Below are 16640 nucleotides of genomic sequence, written 5' to 3' on the forward strand. Positions count from 1 at the left end.
GTTTATAATCGCATTTTCCATACATGGTTGCATTTTTTTAGCTATTTATAGACATTACATTTGTTACTTTTTTCAATTTTCAGTAAAATAGATTCAATGTATGTCTTTGAATGTGGTTTATTAATGAAAATTAAATTAGTTTAGTACTTTAGGGCGTAAAATGTAAAAGATTAAACAAAACTTATTAATTAAACTACGAAAAATAAGAAAAAACATACATTTTTACGCAAAACGAGTTTTTGACAAAATCGATTTGTTTTTTTTTTGTTATAAAAATGGATAAAATTCTTAGGGACTTGATATTTTCACTGATTATTCGAATAAGTATTTTACTATTTTTCTAGGCATGGACAATTTCATAATATTTCTTTTCTATTTATTTATGTTCCTATTCTTATTTGTGGATAAAAATACTAGGTTCCTCGTAGTTTATTCTTATTACCATATCTATTAATAATTATCAAAAATACACAGATATGGAATTTTTATTTATAGAGTAAGAAATTATAATTTTGACAAAATTTGTTTAAATCACGAATATTTGCTAATATTTTTAAATTTGTAGAAAATTGGATACCGAATGAAAAAAATTATTGTACTACCTATTACTTATTTTGCTGTAATTTCAAAATATTCCTGGTGGCTTAACATTTTTCGACACGACGTATATCATTAATTATTATTATTACAATGGACAATTACATTTTTAAAGTTTAAAAATTGTCTTACGACTTGTCTGGAATTTGTTTCGTATAATACTTGAATTTTGCGTATCAATAAAGTAGATATCTTATCTGATACGGTGGTAGCTGATAAAAATGATAAACGGTATGTAATGACGTCATGGACAGTTAAACATTTTTCATGCTACTATCCATTTGTTTAGGATCTAAACTCCGGAGCGCTAGTGTAGGCAGTATAGCCCGAAATCATCATTTCGACTTTCTATATCTCGTATTCTCGTATAATATATGCAATGCGACCTAACGTCTGACTCGCGGCCCTTTCCCAGGTACATGCTGTATATAAGTGTATTGTATAATTACGTTTTGTTTGATAATATTCACTATTCAGCGACCGAAATGGATTTACGCGGTCTACAACGATTCTTTTGAACTCGGGAATCTAGTTTTCGTTCAATAAATTATCATATTAATTAAAACTATTATTATTAATTTAATCGGTGTAGATCGCTGTGTACATTGTTGTTTGACATAGACACAAAATTAAAATTAGCGTTTTCGGTATTTGTTTCTATCCAAAATATGTCGCAAATAAAGGTAATCTATGAAGTTTTTTATTATTAATTTTTAATTTTCCTTCATTGTTTATACTACTTGCTTGGAAACATTTATGTTAATACTGCCATCCTATATTCCAATGTGTACTCATTATGAAATACCAAACTTTCTTATTAGATAATAATAACTTGCTTCCTTTAATGTTACGTTGCAATTGTTTTTATATGATCTAATAACTTACTTATTTAGAATTTACAAAGTAAGAATCATAAAAACTTTTTATTCTTTTCTACCAAACAAGTCTTGTATAACTTTATAACATTAAACTATTTAAACTTAAAATACTTCAATAATTATAAAATTCGATTATCTACTTATTATTTTAGAATGATAAAACAATAGTACGGTTTGAAGAAAAATGGCCAGAAATGAGACCCATTGTAATTCAACTTTTACAACAAGAACCAGTAACTCAAAACGAATGGCAAGATTTATTTTATGCAGTTCACCTTGTATGCCTATGGGATGAACAAGGGCCAGTAAAAATGAGACAATTCCTAAAAACTGACATCATGGAATTCATAAAAAAAGCTCAACAAGTAAAATGTTCTTAAATTATCTAGATTGTAATTTGAATTTCTTTTTTGATTGTTTTAAAATTATTCAAGTCAATTACCTATCTACTTTATTTTGATTAAATTAAAAGTAATAGCTCAAGGTAGGTATTGTATTAAAAATATTATATGACTTCTTTTATTTTAGATATTTTAATACTACCCGATGTAAATTTTGTTGTTCATTATATTTTGTATTCTTTTATTATTTAGAGAGTTATGGCCCATCAAGAAGATCAAGCCCTACTTAAAGCTTATATCACTGAGTGGAGAAAATTTTTTACTCAGTGTAACTATCTGCCAACACCTTTTAGACAACTGGAAAATTCTCTAACAGGAAAATCATCGATTGGTATTAAAAAATGTAATGCCGATAAAGATTCTGTTGTCCGAAAGGTAAACTTATTTCATGTAGTATATTGTTAAGAATATTGTATTTTTTGAACATATTTAATTCCTGATGTGTACATTTAACATATACACAATATATGTTATTAAATTGTTTTGAAAATGCATTATTTTAAATGATGGAAATAACTTAAATAATATACTCTGCTCCACGAGAGAAGTAACCCGTGTCCTGATTAAATCGCATTTTAATCCGCTCCCCCTACATATTTGACACATCGACGTTGCATTACAATCGTTAGTGGTCAGTGCTACACTGAATGACACAAAACGGGGGAAATGAGGCCTTGTAACAGTTGCTATCGTCAATCTGCATGTGCGAAATGGGTTACTTCTTGTGGCACAGAGTAAACGTTAAATATTTTTTTACTTAAAAATTGTATTTTATCATTTTTAATATTTGTTTTTATTCAGTTGATGTTGGACAGTTGGAATCAAAGTATTTTTAATGATATAAAACAGAGACTTCAAGATTCAGCTATGAAACTTGTTTACTTAGAGCGAAACGGAGAAGCGTTCGACTCTCAATTAGTTATAGGAGTAAGAGAATCATATGGTGAGTAGGCTGAAATGTTTGTTTTAATTCATCTCTTGTACCATTTTTTCTAAATAATATAAAATTTTTGTTTTAGTTAATCTATGCTCAAATTATGATGATAAACTTCAAATATATAGAAATTATTTTGAACGAGCATATATCGAAACAACAGAAGCATTTTATAAAGCAAAAGCACCTGAATATTTAGAGCTTCATGGTGTTCAAAATTACATGCGATATGCCGATATGAAACTTCGAGAAGAAGAAGCCCGTGCTCAAAAATATTTAGAAACTAATAGTGGTTCTGTTCAAATGGTATTGTATAGTTTGGTTTAAATTTAAATCAATACTATAGTTAAATGGTTTAAATAATATTGATTTTTAGTTGACAGATTGTTGTGTTGTGGTTTTGGTTTCTAATTTCCGCCATACTATTTTAGCTGAATGTACAGACATGATTAAAAGCAACGATACTGAAAGTATATTATAAACAAATAATTAAATTGACTTAGGTCTTAATTTATTTTTTATTCCAGAACTAACACTTTTATTTAAACTAATGGACCGCGTACCAGATGGAATTTTAAAAATGTTAAAAGATTTAGAAGATTATATTGTAAGTGCAGGTTTAGCAGACATGATGGCATCAGCAGACATTATTACTCAGGTAAAATTAATGTTTATGTTAGTATGGTCAATGGTTATAACCTGATGTACATTGTACCATAATATACATTTTAATAAATTTGTTCATTTGATTATAGGATTCGGAAAAGTATGTGGAGCAACTTCTTCTATTGTTTCATAAATTTAGTAATTTAGTACGAGAAGCATTTAATGACGATCCAAGGTTTTTAACTGCAAGAGATAAAGCCTACAAACAAGTAGTTAATGATACTACTGTGTTTCGATTAGAACTACCTACAAAACAAGTTAGTTATTTAATATTATTCATTAGTGATTCTCTGTCTGGGTGCTGCAACCTCTTCAGTGGGTGGCCAATACATGATATTGATTATGAATCCAAAATACTTTTTTGTCATGAAAAATTTTTAAATTTTTTGGGGTTATCACTAAGAAGATATCCCACCCACATGTGTTCTCTTCGTCTTATACACGTATGATATACCAAATGTTTGTTCACTAGTTTCAATGGCGTGCTGTTAGTTTTGATATTAGAGTGAATGAATTGACCTATTATCAAATTTTTAGGTAAAAACATTATCTGTATTATCTCTCATTGGTTTTTACAGTATTTTAATTTTTAAGTGGATTATGAGCATTTTTAAATATTTATTCTTTACATACGTATAACTCACTTGAAAATTAAAATGTTGAAAAAAACAAACAAGAAAACACAGATAATGTGTAGACCTAAAAGTTTGATACTAGGTCAGTTGACTCTTATGTTAGAAACTTAGAACTAACAGCTCACTATTGAAACTAGTGAACAAAAATTCGGTGTGTTGTACATGTGAAAGACACAACTTACATGCGGATGAGAGGTCTTCTTAAAATTATTGAGGAGTAAATTAACAAACATCAAATAGGTTTTTTATTTTTGCTAGTTGAAATTGTACGCGTTATCTAATTTGTTTATTTAATACATCATTTTTATTAACAATATTTATTACTTAATTTACATTAAGGGTATTGATTTTCCCAATTTTCCACAATTCTGTTAAATATGAAAATTAAATTTAGTTGCTACCTTCAGAGGATATTAGCACACGGTTTATTTTCTCTCTCTTCCACGCATAACATAGACAAAACGCATTTACGCAGAATCATTTATTTTATGTTTTTGAATAATCTTAGAATAAACCATTACAAAATTCATAGAGAATAATATTTTTGAGGGAATGACATTTATTTATGTAAATATTGTCTCAAAACAATTTATTCATCTAAATTTACAAAATTGAAATTTTATTTTGGAATTTGAATAAGTCAAATAGTAATAAAATACAAAATCAATTTGACATACTCTTAAAAATATTATCCTTTATAATTTTTGTAATAGGTGATTTTATTCTAAGGTCACTCAAAAATCATAAAAAATGATTTTAGGTAAAAGTGTGTTTATCTATGTTGCACATGAGTCTGAGAAAGAAAACAAATATTGGGCTGACATCCTCTTTATCTGTCTGACATCTATTTTGGGTGGGTTGACACAGTCTATTAACAATGCTTGGAATATTCACTAAAAAAATTAATGCGTTTGGTTGTTCATTTAATTTTTTTATATTAGGAACTGTAATAAGAAAATATTATTGTATAATAAAATTAATCAGTATATTTTAAACAAATATTTATTAAATGATAAATTAATTGAGCGTTTTAAAAATCTTTCAAATTCATTAAAATATTAACATAGTTTACGTTCATGTACAATTTGAAAAAAGCGAGTGACGTTCACGTAACATTCATTAAATACGAACGTGCATTCTTTCCAAACACTGATTATTATATTAGCAAATATGACTTCAAAAGAAAAACTCATGCTTCGTCGATGTGTCATACTTAGATATACTTTTTTTTAACTGAAAGATAAGAACTTTTTTAGGTCGATTCAAAGCCTGAATTTTAATTTTATTTTAATAGTGCTGGAAAAATATATTTTCAAGAATAATTTATATTTTGTATTATTCAAATGCATATTATAGCTTCTATAATTATAATTTTGAAATCAGGCCTTTGATCTAACCAGAAACATGTTTCTTCTTTTAATTAAAACAAAAATTAACAAAATCTGTCTAGTCTACAGATCATGAGTTTTTTCTGAAAAAAATGTTTTTATACCAGAAATACACTGGCTCTGACGTACTTTAGAAAGAATGTTGTCGACATCCAGTTTTAGTCCTGTTTGTCACACTCCCATCTGTACGCATGCCGTGTAGTAAAGCCATAATAAGCCAGATAAGGGCCCACAGTGGCCCCTAAACATGAATTATTATTAGTTGTTTTTACTTATTTGGCTTTTGTTTGTATAACATTGATTAAATGTCTAGGCCATATATACAGTTAAGGTGCCGACTTTGAATGCTCAGTAAAGTGTAGGAAGCTGGGTGATGAATTATCTAATTTTCAAAATTCAAATTATAATTTATAATAACAATAAATAATTGTATAAATAGTTTTTCATTATTGTTTATCTATTTTTTTTTAGAATTCTGCAGTTAAGTGTCAGCCTGAATCAAAATGTCCAGAATTATTAGCCAATTATTGTGATATGTTATTAAGAAAAACCCCTTTAAGTAAGAGATTAACTGCTGATGAGATTGAAAGTAAATTGAAAGATGTGGTATGTATGCAATTTAAACTAATTTTGGTTTAATTTGCTAGTAATATTCGTATTTGTTTTAGCTACTTGTGTTGAAATATGTTCAAAATAAAGATGTTTTTATGAGGTTTCACAAAGCACATTTGACTCGTAGATTAATATTAGACACTTCAGCTGATTCTGAAAAAGAAGAAAACATGGTTGAATGGTACAGTTCATCAAATAACATGTTGGACATTTATATTTAATACATGAATGTTTTTATAGGCTAAGGGAAGTTGGTATGCCCGCAGATTATGTAAATAAACTAGCTAGAATGTTCCAAGATATAAAAGTTAGTGAAGACTTAAATCAACAGTTTAAAGAAACTTACAGAAATCTTAAAGGAAGCATTGCAGGTAATTAATTTGTATTGAGTAGAAGATAATTTTTAAAGGACTATACCACAATATCTAACATGGATATTCTAATACTATCCATCTCTTGCAATCTAGTATGTCAATAAACAATTATATAAGTGCATTGAGGCACATGATGAACCCTTAAACTTAACCAAACTTTGAATAAAAGTTGATTTATTTAAATAAATGTATGTAAATAATAAAAGATTTAATATAAATTAATTCAAAATTATTAATATTGATGGATAATTTGTTTATATTTATTTTGTTTTCAAATACAATGGCCAATACTAATTATAAATTCTTTCACTGATAATTGAATGTAGGCCACTCTAGAGCACAAGTTTTGTGAACATTCACCGGTGATGCTAAATTTACATATTTTTGATGTTGGATTCTCTTTATCTAATTTTTACAACACTATTTTAATTGTAAGGTAGTATAATAATCGTCCAGTCTTCAGACTATTTTTTCATATTTTCTCTGCCCTTGGGCACCATTAAAAATGCTTATTTTTAGTATTTAAATATTTTTTTAAATTCATAAGCGTAAGTAATTATATAAAGTAAGTTACTGGTATATGAAAACTTAACGTTGAATAAGTTATGTTTTAGACCATTATATAGACAATTATTTTTCTTTATAAAAGGTTGAATTTCAACTGCTATAAATGTAGTTCATAATGTTATTATTTTATTATTTTTTGTTTTTTCACAATTTTTATTTTTAAAATTGGTATAAAATATGTAAATAATGACTACATTATAATTGGTAATTTGTAGATTCTATCAATATTAAAATATTGAATGCTGGAGCTTGGTCACGAGGCAGTGAACGTGTTACAGTATCATTACCAATGGAGTTAGAAGACTACATACCAGAAGTAGAAGATTTTTATCGGAAAAAACATAGTGGTCGAAAATTACAGTGGTATCATCACATGTCTAATGGCACAGTAAGTGCATTTTGTTTGTATAAAATATAAATACATTAAACAATGTACATATTGCTTACATTCAAACAAAAATAATGTATGCAGATAACATTTTTAAATGAAATTGGCCGGTTTGATATTGATGTCACAACATTCCAAATGGCAGTATTATTTGCGTGGAATCAAAGACCAAAAGATAAAATATCTTATGAAAACCTTAGATTGGCTACAGAGTTACCTGATCCTGAATTACGACGAACATTATGGGTTAGTATATAAATACCTAAGTGAAAATTCTTGAACTTGTAAACTGAGTTTACCTTTACCTAACCTATGAAACACTTATTCATTTAATAATTAAACCGTTCTATTATATAATATATTAATAGGAGAAAGGGCAATTGGTATTTAATCATAGAAGGTTTTTTTTTTAAAAGTTTGTTTTGTGAATGGGTATTTTTAAGTTTCTTTTTGTTAACCAGTAATTGTTTTGACTGGATTTCACTTATCTGAGCCATTAGAAATTTTTTCTACAATATTTAATCAAGATTTTCAAGGAAGAAATTGTAGAATAATAAATGTTTAGACCATATTTGTATTATATTTTATTAATTAATTTTGAAGTATACATTTGCCCTTTTTATAATGTTTGTATAAGCAATTTTTTAAAGCAGCAGTTCACAAACTTTTAGTTGACACCACCCTAAGAATTAAAAAAATAAACTGCGCCTCCCATAAACAAATTACAAATTAATAGTATTTTAAGATGCAAACGTTTTTGTTTTTATGACAATATAAGTCAACAGTAAATATTATCAAACTTTAATTTAAAGTATTCCAAAATATTTTTATTTTTATGAAAAAAAAAAAAAACAATGGTTATTAATATTTAAACTTAATGAGAACAATATGCTTGTTTTCCGTATTATAGTAATTCAAAATAAGGTAGCAATGGATAATGATATATTTTATGCTTTGTTTTGGATTATTACAGCTATTATTAATACATTTAAATACATTTTGTTTGAAAATATACTTATTTTTCATTAAGAAATGTAAATATTGACAAAATATGTATAAATATTAAATGTATTACGTATTATATTGTATAAATTTGTTTCTAATTTTAGGTTTTGGTTTAGCTTTGAGAATGTTTTTTTTAAGACTTTAGTTTTGGTTTCTGTTAATTTGTTCTAATGCAAACAATATTTATAGCTGTTTTAAAGTATCAGTTATAAATATTAGGTTGATATAAATATAATGTAATTTTTGTTATTTTCAGTCACTAGTAAATTTCCCAAAATTAAAAAAACAAGTAGTGTTAGTTGTGCCAGAAGTACCATCTCCAAAAGAGTTCAACGAGAACACAATATTTTGGATTAATGAACAGTTCTCTATAGTGTAAGAGTGGCTTGAAATACAATATATATTATTACCAGACTAAATATTACATTTTTTTAATAAAATTAATTATTTTAGAAAAAATGGCAAACTTCAAAAAAGAGGAAAAATAAATTTAATCGGAAGACTGCAATTATCGACTGAACGCAGTAAAGAAGAAGATAATGAATGTATTGTTCAATTACGAATATTAAGAGTCCAAGTGAGTGTTTACTTCTAATTCTTTCATATTGAGCCTTGTATTGAATAAGTCTTTCTTAACTATTTACTTGTTTTTCTTTAGGAAGCGATTATAAAAATATTAAAAATGCGAAAACAAATATCAAATTGGAACCTCCAGACGGAATTAGTTGATATTTTAAAAAATATGTTTTTACCAAGTAAAAAAATGATCAAAGAGCAAGTTGAATGGTTAATTGAGCACAAATATATGAAACGAGATGAAGATGATATTAATTTGTTTGTTTACATTGCATAATGGCCAACTAATAGTACCATATCTGTGATACTACATAAAGCTTTTGTGTAAACGCTACATACTAGTTAATGTTTGTTTTCATAGTTTATTTTTTTTTCTTTACCAAAGATTTTGGATGTAAATATTTATGTATAATTCTATGTACAAGTTGTGTTAGAGTATCACTTTGTGTATTGTAAATATTAAATAATTGATTATGATAATAAATAAATTTAAAATGATCAAGTTATTTAATTATGATTTATGTTATTGTAAATTTGTTTGCTAAAAGGGAAATAACAAATAATAAACATTAACATGATTTGCTATTTTTATTTGATTAGTATTGATAATTCATGTAAAATATTTAGAAAAAATATTTTATGCAACCTTTATTTCATGGTGGCAATAATATTTCAATCCCAACTCTCTATTTAAAAGTAATAAATTACGAAAATAAATGAGAAATACATATACTTACACATTTTTATTATTATTCATATTTTACACGCTATGAATGTATTAAAAACTTAAAATTTATGTTAAGTAATTTTAATGACAGTCTTAAAGGAAATAAATACTAGAATGATTAGAGATTTTGTCAAAAGTACAACCATTTTGAGAAAAACATGTTAAATAATGTATCCTAATAAACACTACAAAAAATATTTAAAATGTTTAGATTAATTATAATGATAAGTATTTAAAATATCAAATAAAATACACAAAGTTGAAAATATCATTAAAAATACATAGATATCTAATAAGAAAATAACACATTTAAAAAAACCATTTTATTTTTCTGGTAGCCTTGTATGAGGAATTGTAGAAACTGATGTTTTGATATTCTCATGGCCTTCAGCCACATGTAAAACAATGCCTGGTAAAGTATCGGTTGCAGCATGGATTTCATGGGGTTGACCTGAAACCAACAAACATTTATACTGATAACTATTGATCATAAACATTGTACTACTAGACAAGAAATACATGTTTGGAAAGCATAACAACATAGAGGGTACTTATAGATTACTCGATTTCTTGTACATATGGTAGCAGGGTAAGATATATAATATGCTGGATTGCATAAGCAATCACCAAACATGTAACAAATCATTAGTGACCTAATGATCCCTTAAACATGGTTTAGCAGCCCATGATTGGTCCGTTTTAATTTTATTGGGCCGTTAAATTAATAATTATTTCATGCAACCTGGCAATAGACATAAATTATTGTTTTTGTTGTTGTTGTTAAGACAGCCTACACCACGGCGAGATATCGTTACTCAGCCAGTTGTACAGTTCTTGTCTAGTAGTATAAAGATACAAACAATTGAAATGTGAGGTAATTTTTCATAGATATTTAGCACTATAAGCTAGTAATTACTTATCATGATGATTGTAGTTAATATTTATGTAAAAAATAAATAAATATTGTTAGCCCGTTTCACAAATTTTATGAAACAAAATGTATCATACATGTGTAATATGTAAGTATACATGAAGCAAAATTGTATAATCTTATTACCAGGCGTGAGGCTTGCTATAGCAGCTAGTAAATCATAATTTATGAGAGGCTCGCCTTCAGCTCTAGGTACCCAACCTTCTGGTGGTGATGGTGGAGGTGATATTAAAAACTGTTTTACTGGAGCCGGTAATTGTAAATGTTGATCTGCCGCATCAATTGGTGTAACAGGCTTTAATAGATCCCAATGTTAGTTTAATCTTTTATTTATAGTACAATTCAAGTAAAGTTTACCTGTGCAAAGTAACAATTGATTATTGTGTCATAGAACCTTATTTGATGCATCTGGATTCTGGCAGTGGCAGCAGATACTGAAGTGCCATAGTTAACCCTTAAGCGCTTGAAGCTACGGAAATATTGAACAGAAATTATTTCTCCAAACCGACCAAACAGCATTTCCATTTCTTTCTGCAAAATTATTGTAACGATAGTATCAACAAATGAAAATTACAATTATTAAAACAATAAGATACTACCTTAAGATCGTCGTCCTTAAAAATTGCAGGGTCGACATTTGTTACAATTAACGATGTGGGCAAATCTTCATCATTTAGATCATCCAACGATGATTGTTCAGAGGTCACGGCTTTGTATAAATCATTTTTTTCATCGAGTAAACTGGGTAATCCATCGACTTCATTTACGATGATCTCTCTATCCTCAAGTTCTTTTTGCTCGTCCACCATCATGAGATGCACACTGCATAAACGATTGTTGAATACAATTTTTTGTAAAAGAAATCTCAAGCAAGGCAACCACAATAATATTATAATATTACCGTGAGTACCTAGCATCGAATTTTAGGAGATACTTACCACTCACAGTCAACGAGAAGTTTTCGTTTTAGTGTACGGTTACCGTTTTTAAACGTCAGTCATTGTTTCGAACTGGAAGTCACTAATACAATCTTTATTCGGTTTTCGATGTTATTTTGATGAATGTCACTTATCAGCGTTTTCCTAATCCGAAGCTGTCGTGATGACTATTGATGGCCGATGGGACGTCCACCAGACACGACGTCATCCAGGGTCCGACCAGCCGAGGTTTACGCGAGATAAGTAATAAGAAAATAAGTTATAATTAAAGAAGATGACAATAGTGAATGCTAGCCTGCTGATTAGTGCTGAACTGCTGGACTTTTTATGTATACCATGAAACACTTGAAATGGATACGGGACTTAACCGCAGTACAGACTTAAATCATTACTGATAACGCTAGCGCCAGCCACAGACTTCTAAGGGCGCCAGCAGCTGATTCATCTTCGGTTGTAAATGTTGTTGTCGGGCCACCCTGGATCATTACTTATCATCAATGTTTATATAATTTTGAATTTTTATTATCGTCCAATCATCCCTAAAAGAGTAAAATGTAAACATTGTTCAATTTTCTGGAACTAGACGAAAAATGTATTATTACTTAACTTAATATTTTAGTGTTTCCATTATCATTGTAATCTCACTCAACGTTATTTCACAATCGCATAACAAATTACAATGTCCGAGTACAACAAAGTCCGGGTCTCCAAATTGGTATTAAAAAACGAAAAAGTCAAGTAAGTCGAAATCACAGTGGTTCAGTTAATATAAGTAAATATTTTCTGTGAGACAATAATTTTTTTTAATTAGTCATTTGAGCTTCTAATTGCTATACAACTTGAAGTATGTAACTGTAAATTATGAAGTATACTTACAATTGTGTCATAAAAAAGAACTTAATTTCATATGGGTATATATGAATATTGAATGAAAAACCTAATAATAAAATAAAAATCCATTTAATTATTTTCAGAAAAAAGAAGAAAAAAGACAAATCTAAGAATAAAGATGAAAAAATTAATGTTGAAGAAAACCAAGATAAAATTAACCATGGTACATTGACGATTAACCAATTTGTTCAATGTATGAAATCATACAAAAATATTTTTATTTTTTATTTACAGGAAACTGGGCAGAAGCTAAATTAGTAAGCGAAATTTCAGGACCAGTAGCTCTTGAATTTGGTTCTCAGACCTATGTTACTGCAATGGACAATGGCCTCTTTACATTAGGTCCTCCTCATGATGAAGGTTAGTACTCTTTACAGTTGCTTCATTTGTTGGATGGCAGTGTATTTTTTGTTTCTTTTATATTCCTAGAAACCAAATTGTAATGGGGATGGTAGTTCATTTTAAATTTATAAAAATCATCTAATTTTTTTAAATTTATTGTAGTTTTATTATATATTTTTGAAATTAAAATGTCGTAAAATGGAATAGGTAGTGTATAAAAAAAATTTAAGAGTATTAATAAATAAACAATTTTGGAAAATAAATTATAAGACTCAGTAAATATAAATAATATAATTTAAATAAAAATTGTTTATTTTATTTTTATTATTAATTTTAAACTTTTAATGTAAAAATTAATGTACCTATTTGTTTTTATTTTAATAGGAGACGGTCCTTTACCAGAAGAAATCTTAACAGCTATTATTGTCAATGAAACAAGAATTGCTTTAAAATCTGGTTATGGTAAATATTTAGGTGTTGATAAAGATGGAACTATAGTTGGAAGATCTGATGCCATTGGACCACTTGAACAATTCGAGCCAATTTTTCAAGTAATAACATTTAAATAGCTATTACAAATTATAGTATTATGATATCAATAAATAGTTATATGTTATATAATTTAACTATCATACTATTGAGTTATGTAAATATTAAACTAACAATATATTTTTCTAGTCTTAATAATTTATTTGATCAATATCAACCTAAAGAATATTTGTTTCCTTCCTAACTATTGAAAAATCAAACAAGCCTATTTTAGTTTGTCAATAATACTGAAAATAATATTAAGATATTATTTAATTTTTAGGTATTTAAATTTAAATTTAAAATAAAATAAATATTGGTATAAGTTTTATTTCATTGATAAATTACAGGATAATAAATTGGCAATCCTATCTTCTACTGGATGTTTTATAAGTATACGAGATGAAGATGACTCTTTGGTTGCAAAAAATCGAACTGCTGGGCCAAATGAATTAGTTAAAGTTAGACTTCAAGCTATTGAAAATACAGAAGAAGAGATCAATAAATTGGATGAAAAAAAAGGGAATATTAAGGACATAGAAAAAAATTATGTGTAAGCATTCTCATTTTTTCTTTTGCCCGTAGTATTTAAATTATACATTTATTACATATTTTTAACAATATTATCATACTATATACAGTTAAATTTATATTAAAAATTTTTCTTGTTAATATTTTATCTTTTAATATCACAATTTGTTTTTGATATTGTTAAACCGTGGGGCTCATTGCTTTAGCATTACTTACCCTGTATAAAATACCCAAATGTATTGTTTTATAATCATGTTTATTATTTTGTTAGAAAAATGTTCCAAAAATTTCAAGATAAGAAGATGCGTATGATTGAAGGAAAAAGAAGTGAATTAAAGAAAGCTCAGCAAGAAGGAAAGTTACATGAATCATTATTAGACAGAAGAGCAAAGACAAAAGCAGACAGATATTGTAAATAGTATCCATCTATACATTTTTTAATTATATTTTTTTAATGTATCAATAGGTATAATTTGTAATCCTCTAAAAGTTAATATCTAATGAAATATTGCAATTATATATGTCTAATGCCTAAAATTTTTTATTTTTTTTTATTGACCCTCGAGCCCGACGACTATGGTCATTAGCCGTTTATAGAGTAATTGTGGAAGTGGTTGGGTATGGTATGGTAGGTTTTAACATTTGAGTGTTCGTGTTTTGCAGAATTTTGATTTGGAACTTGTAGGTTTCTGCCATACCCGGTCGGGGGATGGCAGCCTCTCTCTCCAAGCAGATATTTGCCCGGAAAAAAGTGCCGCCTGTGACCGAGGTTCAAACCGGCGACGATGGTCGTTGCAACTGATACCTTAGTCTACTCGGCCACTCCGTCTCCCCTTCTATAAATAAAGGAAACCTCAAAATATTGTTTTAATTACCTTGTATAATATCTACTATTTAGGTGTTATAGCTCAAAACCACTTCTCAATAATTTTACAGTATGTGTTCACGAAAAAGTTTTGCTATGTTCCATCATTTGTATGTATAAGAGACTGGCTTACTAATCCTAGGGTTGTGTGGTATCTTGGAACTATTAAACGTAACTTCATTATTTACTTAGATGATTAATTAGTATAATATTATTTATTAAATTACAATTTTAATTATAATATTTAGTATAGCTATTGTCGCCTATTGACTACTCTGTCAGCTCTATTTAGTATTTTTTAGCTGTACATAGTTATATGGTAATAGTAAATATAGTGGCGTACTACCATGTCTATAAATGGACATATTTCATTTTAAATACATAATGTATAGGTAAGCATAGACCTTGTCAACATATAAACAGCTATGAATAAGATTATAATCTCTTAAGCATACTTAGTGTTTAATGAAGCATTTAGGTGCATACTACATTATACAATCACAATGACAGTTAACGTTATTAATATAAACTTAAATTGACACTGAATATATTAAAACCATTAAATTGCGTGTATATAAATGGTTTAAATATTAATTAAAGTGTCAGATTGTCGTGAAATCTCTGTTGCAGTGCTACGGAAGCAAATGCAGAATGTTAAGACTAAAAAATTATCGGAAACAATAAGATAAAATTTGCATAAAAATATTATAACAATTTCAAGGGTCGTTAATATTTGTGCGATGAACTATCGGGATCATAATGATAATGAAATCATCCATGGTTAATATTAAATCGTTTTTACAACGATTATAATATATAATATGAATGCATATAGATACCTATATAATTATGATCATAAATCATAATTCATAGATATAATATAAATAAACGGTGCAGCCATATGGGTACCTGTTACTTATTAGTTATTACATAATATGGATATTGGATTTGGATTTAAAAGTATATGACTGGCACGGTGACCCATATAGATTTTGAACGAGTTCGATAAATCTACTGAGTACTGACCGATGCTATTTTTTTTATAGACTTCGACACTTCGCAGTCAGTGGGAAAAGTTATTGATGATAGGTTCTCAAATATCTATTAGAAAATCAAATCTTCGTGAAAATGCAGTTACGGAAATGACTCATTCAGAACGAGTAAACATATACGCAAACGCAATCATAATTTTTTTTTCCATTATTGGCTATAGCTATAACAATTTGGGTACCTATTTTCAAAAATTACTAAAATACAAACATTCAGAAATATCCACTAATTTTAAAACACATATAGCCTCATACAGGTTAACTAAGTTTAAAGGCTTGTGGCTTAAATATTTACATGAATACAAGAGAGCAAATTAAAGATAATAATTGTACACGATAGTGGATCAAAAAGTAGTGGTTCAAGGGGAAAGGTAGATTTTTTCAAATCATGAAATAATAAATATCTAAGCTAAAATAATAGCTAATTGTCCTTCCATATTAATTTTTTTTAAACAAAATTGTATTTATACTATATGTATTATGTATGTGTTTTTTTATATTTTTTCTTAGTATTATTCCCATAATTCGATTATATCACAACGTATAAAATTTTTATAATTTTTTATTTTTAAAGGCAAGGAAACCAATAAAAATAAACTAAAAAAAACAATTTCAATCACAATTACTAGATAGGTCTAAATATAGAACGTAAGTCTGGTAAAATGGGAAGAAAAACTTGGTATTTATAGCGTAGTATGTACTCAGACAATAGATATTAGGGACCAAACCATTAAACGAATATAGTACACTAATACTTGAAAAAACGGGACCTAACTAGTACCTAAAGTCTAAATCTTGGAGACTTGGACTCAACTAG

General features: G+C 27.7%; 3 protein-coding genes across 3 annotated transcripts; 2 read left to right on the plus strand and 1 right to left on the minus strand.

The window, feature by feature from the left end:
• Positions 1–1265: 1265 nt before the first annotated feature.
• Positions 1266–9532, plus strand: LOC111041860 (cullin-5). The gene is made up of 16 exons (XM_022326298.1): positions 1266–1280; positions 1628–1840; positions 2069–2251; positions 2678–2819; positions 2896–3116; positions 3187–3280; positions 3338–3468; positions 3566–3733; positions 5971–6105; positions 6168–6292; positions 6352–6482; positions 7268–7440; positions 7525–7686; positions 8702–8820; positions 8899–9022; positions 9104–9532. Exons 1-16 carry the CDS (start codon positions 1266–1268, stop codon positions 9296–9298), a joined length of 2331 nt encoding a protein of 776 aa, XP_022181990.1. The 3' UTR covers positions 9299–9532.
• Positions 9533–9749: 217 nt separating this feature from the next.
• On the minus strand, positions 9750–11981 carry LOC111041859 (protein sarah). The gene is made up of 5 exons (XM_022326297.1): positions 11618–11981; positions 11279–11501; positions 11037–11210; positions 10806–10974; positions 9750–10199 (listed from the first exon to the last, which is right to left on the minus strand). The coding sequence occupies exons 2-5, from the start codon at positions 11489–11491 to the stop codon at positions 10072–10074; spliced, it is 684 nt and encodes a 227-aa protein (XP_022181989.1). The 5' UTR covers positions 11492–11501; positions 11618–11981; the 3' UTR covers positions 9750–10071.
• A 156-nt stretch (positions 11982–12137) lies between these two features.
• Positions 12138–14446, plus strand: LOC111041858 (protein FRG1 homolog). Its single transcript, XM_022326295.1, has 6 exons — positions 12138–12355; positions 12592–12671; positions 12743–12868; positions 13235–13401; positions 13729–13931; positions 14181–14446. The coding sequence occupies exons 1-6, from the start codon at positions 12297–12299 to the stop codon at positions 14326–14328; spliced, it is 783 nt and encodes a 260-aa protein (XP_022181987.1). The 5' UTR covers positions 12138–12296; the 3' UTR covers positions 14329–14446.
• The last annotated feature ends 2194 nt before the right edge of the window (positions 14447–16640 follow it).

This window comes from Myzus persicae, unplaced genomic scaffold (assembly GCF_001856785.1).
Source record: "Myzus persicae strain clone G006 unplaced genomic scaffold, MPER_G0061.0, whole genome shotgun sequence".
Classification (NCBI taxonomy): domain Eukaryota; kingdom Metazoa; phylum Arthropoda; class Insecta; order Hemiptera; family Aphididae; genus Myzus; species Myzus persicae.